Source organism: Sarcophilus harrisii, chromosome 3, assembly GCF_902635505.1.
Source record: "Sarcophilus harrisii chromosome 3, mSarHar1.11, whole genome shotgun sequence".
Taxonomy (NCBI): Eukaryota; Metazoa; Chordata; class Mammalia; order Dasyuromorphia; family Dasyuridae; genus Sarcophilus; species Sarcophilus harrisii.
The window spans coordinates 43,655,298-43,661,911 of record NC_045428.1 but is presented as its reverse complement, the minus strand read 5'-3'; the positions used below and the strand labels follow the sequence as shown (position 1 = coordinate 43,661,911).

General features: G+C 44.2%; 1 protein-coding gene across 1 annotated transcript in view; it reads left to right on the top strand.

Annotated features, from left to right (window-relative positions):
• Positions 1 to 787: 787 nt before the first annotated feature.
• Positions 788 to 6,614, top strand: part of HPS3 (HPS3 biogenesis of lysosomal organelles complex 2 subunit 1) — a 39,867-nt gene continuing 34,040 nt past the window's right edge. The window contains exons 1-2 of the mRNA XM_003766065.4: positions 788 to 1,104; positions 5,975 to 6,475. Of these exons, the coding sequence (XP_003766113.2) occupies positions 882 to 1,104; positions 5,975 to 6,475 (724 nt within the window). The 5' untranslated portion in view covers positions 788 to 881. The remainder of the gene's footprint in view (positions 1,105 to 5,974; positions 6,476 to 6,614) is intronic.

The window sequence follows — 6,614 nt, the reverse complement described above, 5'->3', positions numbered from 1 at the left end:
AACAGATAGAATGATAAATATCAGTTCAACATAAGGATTTTTACATATATGCAGGATACTAGATGGAGCTGCTGATGGAGGGCTCTCTCAAGAGAATGCACACAAGGACTGGGTGGGAGATGGATGTGGGACAGAGATAGAGCACAAGATAGGCATATCCATGTGTAGAGAATGATGCAGAGGCTGGGTGGCACAATGGACAGAGCACAAGATATCCTCACCTGCATGCAGAGAATGCATGCAGAGGCTGGGTGGGACAAGGGATAGAGTACAAGATATCTTCACCTGCATGCAGAGAATGCATGCAGAGTCTGGGTGGGACAAGGGATAGAGCACAAGATATGCATATCCATGTGCAGAGAATGCATGCAGGGGCTGAGTGGGACAAGGGATAGAGTACAAGATATCCTCACCTGCATGCAGAGAATGCATGCAGGGGCTGGGTGGATCCATGGATAGAGTACAAGATATCCTCGCCTGCATGCAGAGGCTGAGTGGGACAAGAAATAGAGCACAAGATATGCATATCCATGTCAGAGAATGCATGCAGGGGCTGGGTGGGCCAATGGACAGATCACGAGAGACGGCTATCCGCGTGCAGACACATGCACGCAGGGGCCGGGCGGGACAACGGATAGAGCACAAGTTAAGGAACGCACATGCGTGCATACAGGGCTGGGCAGCACTGAGGACTTCAGTACAGTCCCCGGGGCAGACCCGCCCAAAGCAGGCGCCCGCGCGACTGCCGCGGTCTCTTTAAAGAAGGGGGTGTGCTCTGCCCCCGGCCCACGTGACGCGGCCGGCGGCGCTCGCGGAAGTAGGCGCTCCTCCCGGCTGGCCCTCCCCGCGGCGGCTCGGCGGGGGGCTGCGGCCCCGCAGCCATGGTGCGCCTGTACAACCTGCATCCGTTCGGCTCGCAGCAGGTGGTGCGCTGCCAGCAGGAGCCCGAGCGCGTGTGCTGCGGCGGGCAGGACGCGCTCTTCGTGGCGGCGGGCTGCAAGGTGGAAGCGTTCTGCGTGGAGCCGCGGGAGCCCGAGCCGGCGCGGCCGCGCTGCAGCTTCTCCACGCTGGGCCAGGTGCTGCACCTGAGCTACAGCGAGGCAGGTAAGCGGGGGAGCCCCGTGGCCCGCCCCGGCCCTGCCGCCGCACCTGCGGGCACCTTTCCGCCCGCGCGCTCCCCGGGGGTCCGAGGGTGACTGCGTGCCGGCGCACCCGACGCCCCCTAAGCTGGGGACGGGGGGAGGAGCGGGGGAGCTCGAGACCCGTGCGGCCCCACCCCCTTCGTCGGCAAAGCAGGAAACCGGCGAGCCCTTCCTGGGGCTTTCCAGACCCCCGATACTGACGGGTCGGGGCTGGATCCGCCCTGCAAAAAGCAATTAAAGCGGGGCTGCTGCCGGGCAGACCTGGGCCATTCTGCATTTTCTTTTCCCACGTACCCGCGCCCCGCGAGGGCCTCACCCCCACTCTGCTGTGGGCTCCTGACCCCTCTGCCCGACCCCTGAACGTGCTCACCAGTGACCCCCTCCCCGTTGTAAGCTCCCTGAATGTAGGAACGTTGCTTGCTTTTTGTCACACTTTGCTTTTGTCAGTGCCTGACCTACGCTTAGGTGTTTAAGGAAAGAGACGGAAATCCAGTAACCAGTTAAATTGGGAAGTCATTTATGCACATGGCCAAAAAGATGATTCTTTTTATAACCAAATCTACTGTGGGCTGTCTACCTTTAACCTAGAGGGCTTCCTTAAAATATTGGTTTAATTGACAGAAGTGCTGCAGAGAGTAGGAACATGTAACATAACGTGGAAGTGAGGGAAAGAGCTCAGATCAGTGGGTCTTTAACCACCTTGACTCTTATTTCATCTCTCGACCTCAGTGACCTCTGCTGCAAATGACCAACTAATCTCTAAGGCCCTAACTATTTATTATCAAACTATATAATTCTTGGTGCTCACAGAATGGGTGAGATGTCTTTGTATTTAATCACCTCCTTTGTGTGTCACTTTTTCCTTTTTTCTCCTCTTATTGTCTGGAGCCAAAACCATAAATATCAATTTCTTATATTTAATGCTGCCTCTCCCCAATTAGGCGTCTGGAGGCAGAGGTGATATGTTGGTGATTTTAAATTTATGTTATTTATCCCCTCTTTGAAAGTAACTGTAGAGCCAAAATAATGGGGAGGAGTTAAGCAGGAGTTAGACCTTTTCTCCAGTCAGCATAGTTCATTGTTTATGGACCTCTTGGACTTAGCCCTGGAGGACACCCTAGATTTACTGAGATTCTTAACATGGGCTTTGTAGACCCTCCCTCCCCAAGGAGATATAAAGATCAGGAACTTCACAAATTTAGATGGTAATTTTAATATGATTGGTTTCTTTTTTTTAACCTTTGTCTTTTATTTTTTGCATCATCAGACCGCCAAAGGGTGTTGAGTTCATTATGTCATTGGCATAGGAAATCTACCAGATGAGGAAATGACCAAATCAGGTCAGCACTTTCTCGGCAACATACTGTCTTCAGAGAGTTGCCCAATCAGTCAGAGGTTGTGGCTTACCCTGGGTGGCACAGTGGGTATATGTTAAGAGGTAGGCCTTTTCAACTGAAGTTTCTGTGGTTTGGAGGCCAGCTCTTTCTGCACTATATCAGGCTGCCTCTCTTCACATAGAACATATATTTCATAGACACACTTATACATACATACATGACTTCAGTTGAAAAGGCCTACCTCTTAACATATACCCACTGTGCCACCCAGGGTAAGCCACAACCTCCGACTGATTGGGCAACTCTCTGAAGACAGTATGTTGCCGAGAAAGTGCTGACCTGATTTGGTCATTTCCTCATCTGGTAGATTTCCTATGCCAATGACATAATGAACTCAACACCCTTTGGCGGTCTGATGATCCAAAAAATAAAAGACAAAGGTTAAAAAAAAGTTTTACATAAACTATGACATGGTCACACCTCTGCATTTGTGAAGATGATTCTTTTAAACCTACATGGGACTTTACATTCATTCCTATTAATTTCCATTTTTAAAGGTTGCCTACCCCAGTTTCTTTCTAAAGTCTGGTGTATCGGTGTCATCCACATTTGATAAGCATGACATCAATACCTTTATCTCAATTCTTGATAAATGGCACAAAATCCACTGGATATTTCCAGTAGAGATCTGTCTTCAGCTTGATATTAAGCCTTGAAAAATGTCTATTGGTTCCAGGTATCAAACTAAACTGTACCACCATATAGTCTCCGTCTATCTTGTCTACAATTAGAGCATTAGGAATTTTACCAAATAATTTGCTGAAACCTGAGTATACTCTACATGTATAATATTCCTTTAATCTGTCCGTCTAAAAATTACTCTCAGGAAAGGAATTGCATTTTGCCTAATTTGATCACAAGGAAGTAATGCTGATTTTATGATTAGTGTTTCCCCTTCTATGTACAAACCATCCCTTCAATACTGTATTTAGAATTTTGCCAGGAATAGAGAAATCAACTTCATTACCTCATAGGTGAAGGAATTCATCCTCTTCCTTTTTTAAAAAATCAAAACAGTGTTTGCTCTTAACAGTTCTGGGAACCTTTGTGGTCCTCCAAGGTATCTTAAGATCACCAGGAGTGACTCAACAGTTAGGCCCCATTAGGACCTTAGGAACTCGCTCATCCAGGTGATTCATATTCATTGAGATGGCCTCGGGTACCTTTTTTTTCCTCTTCTCATTTAATATACAGTTCTGCTGTATGCAAGAGCCAGCAAAGAGGCCAGTTTAATTGGACCACAGAATGCTGAAGGGGCCATAATGTATAATAAGATTTATACAGTTCTTTAAGAATTGCAAAGGATAACTCCATCTTATCCAGTTTGATCCTGATAACAATCCTGTCACATAGGTGCTGTTATTCTCATTTTGCAGATAAGGAAACTGAGGAAGAGAGCAATTAGGGGACTTCCCCAGGACCACACAGTTGATAATCTGAGGCAAGATTTGAACTCACCACACTACTTCACCTAGTAATTTAATTAATTTAAGGCTTCTTAAACTTTTTTCATTCTTGATTCCTTTTCATATGAGAAATATTTATATGACTCTATCTTGAATCTAAGCCCAGGTATTTTTCTGGAAGCATTCATGCATGCAAAATCAAGTCACCCAATGCAACATGGACAAGCACTGCCAGAAACAACTTAAATTCCTAGCACGTTTGATTTTGAGTTAATTTTTGGTCATTGTGTTCAGAATCCTTTTACTGTTGCCGAATTTTTGCAAACTTTATATTCAGTTACACAACCTCACATGTGGTCATGAACCCCAGTTTAAAAAGCTTTGACTTATTTGATGATAGACTGGAAAGAACAGATGACATCTTATCATGATAGAATTATAGATTTTGAGCTGAGCAGGACCTTAGGCATCATGTAATGCATCCCCTTAATTTTTCATATGAAGAAAAACAAGTCCCCAAGACTCACTAAATATGTCACCAGCAGTGAGCTAATAAGGATGTCCTGAGGACCAGGAAGAAATTTTTTTAATAGCATGTAGAATGATAATGATTGCTGATCTGCATTTTTCTAGTGACAATAAGAGACAAGGTGTTCACCAGCTGATGACCTGTGTCCTCAACCCTGAAAGAAGTGAAATATTTTATTCATGAAAATCATGTTCTTTTCACCATCTTTTGCAGGAAAGTCTTGTCTGTTGCTTTAAAGGGAGTGTGCGTGTGTATGTGCACACATATATTTGTATCTATACATATATATATATTTACATGTATGTTCTATATATATAACTTTATAAACTTAAAAGCACCATAGAAATTCTGGTCATTATCGTGATGATGATGAGGAGGATGATTCTTACATTAACAATAAAAGGCCAAATGTACCAACTTATGCAAAATATAATTTAAAAAATTTTCATTCTATCCCTTTTTTTATCTTGTGTATAAAAAAATGCAGCATCAATCGATGCAGCTTAGTTTTTTGAGATGTTCCTAAATTCTGGTCCATCTAGTGTTAATACAAAGAAAATAATATCCATTAGTTAATGTGGGTTAAGAAGCAATATGCTGTATAAATAGTCTATCAGTTTCCTAGTAATTCATGGATATTAACTGCTTGAAAGCCTCAGCCATGGCCTATAAATTTAGGAGGATAAACAAAGCTACCTTAAATGTTTGTTATTATTAAAGGTAGTTCTTTAGTTTTAAAGTAGATTTTGTTTTTCTGATTTTTTTTAAAGTTACATAGTTTTCTCTCATTTCTTCTCTGTATGTCTCATGAAGATGTGATATTTTGAAAAAGAGATTTCCCCTGATTCCTGCCAGGTTTTCCACTTTACACTTGCCTTTAATATGTCACACAAGTACTAGAAAACCAAAGGGGAAGGAAGGGAGAAGAAAGAAGAGGAGGGGATAATTTATTTCATCTGTAGATCCAAGGCCAGAGCAACACAGAAGAAATAGGATTGAAACTGATCACACTTTATGACAGGTTACTTACATCCTTAACATTTCATAATTGAATGAATTTTTATGAAGTAAAAATGCCTCATGGGAAGAAAAAAAAGCACATTTTACATTAATATCTTACATTTAGTAGCTGTCCCATCCTTGTTTAATGGAGACTGTCTCAATTTAGTGAATAGGGTGCTGAACTTGAAATTGGGCTCAAATCCCTTACCTTTGGGTTTTTCAGGCTACTGTGAGCCTGGGCAATCACTGAACACCTGTGTCTCAAGCAATTGCCTAAAAAAACTACCAGGATAACATTTTGAATTCTAGAAGGGACCCAGAGTCCCTCATTCATTCTTTGCAAATGAAGTTACTGAGACCCATAGGTCACACAGGTAGGTGGTAGAACCAATACCCTTTGGTGATAGTTTGATCCCAGATCCTTCCTATCTTGTGCAGCAGATGTGCTTCCAAATTCTGGGTTCTAATGATGCTCCTCTTCCCTCCTTTCTCCTCCAGGAGACTACTTAGTGACAATTGAGGAGAAAAACAAAGCTACGTTCCTTCGGGCCTACGTCAACTGGAGAAGCAAGACCACCGAAAACTCTCGCGTGTGTATCCGCATGGTGGGGCATGGCGTGGAGGGCTGCTTCAGGGAAGCCTCCAAAGACCAGATGTCCATCATCGAGATCCCTCTGTCCGAACCCCCGCTGTGTATCTCTTCTTGTCCCATCACAGGAGATCTTCTCGTTGGCTGCAATAACAAACTGGTGCTGTTTAGTTTAAAATGGCAGGTTGTGCACGAGGGATTCTCCATATTGGACTTCGAACGCTCCTTAGTCATACACATAGACAGTATTCTCCCCATAGAAATTTCATTTTGTGCTGGATATATCGCAGTTATCTCCGATCTGGAAGTCTTAATCCTGCGGCTGGAATTTACTCCTAAAGATGAAGCCAGTGTTGACCCTTCCCCACTGACAAAGGACTCTCCGGCCAGACTGGCCATCATGGAGGCTGGTAAATGTGGGATTTAGCTTGCTTTGGCCTGCTGGGAAAGTCAGTAGTATCAGACTGGTGCATTTTATTTTAAAAATGTTTATCTGGGCATAGGTGGTACAGTGGATAGAGCATCAGCCCTGGAGTCAGGAGGACCTGA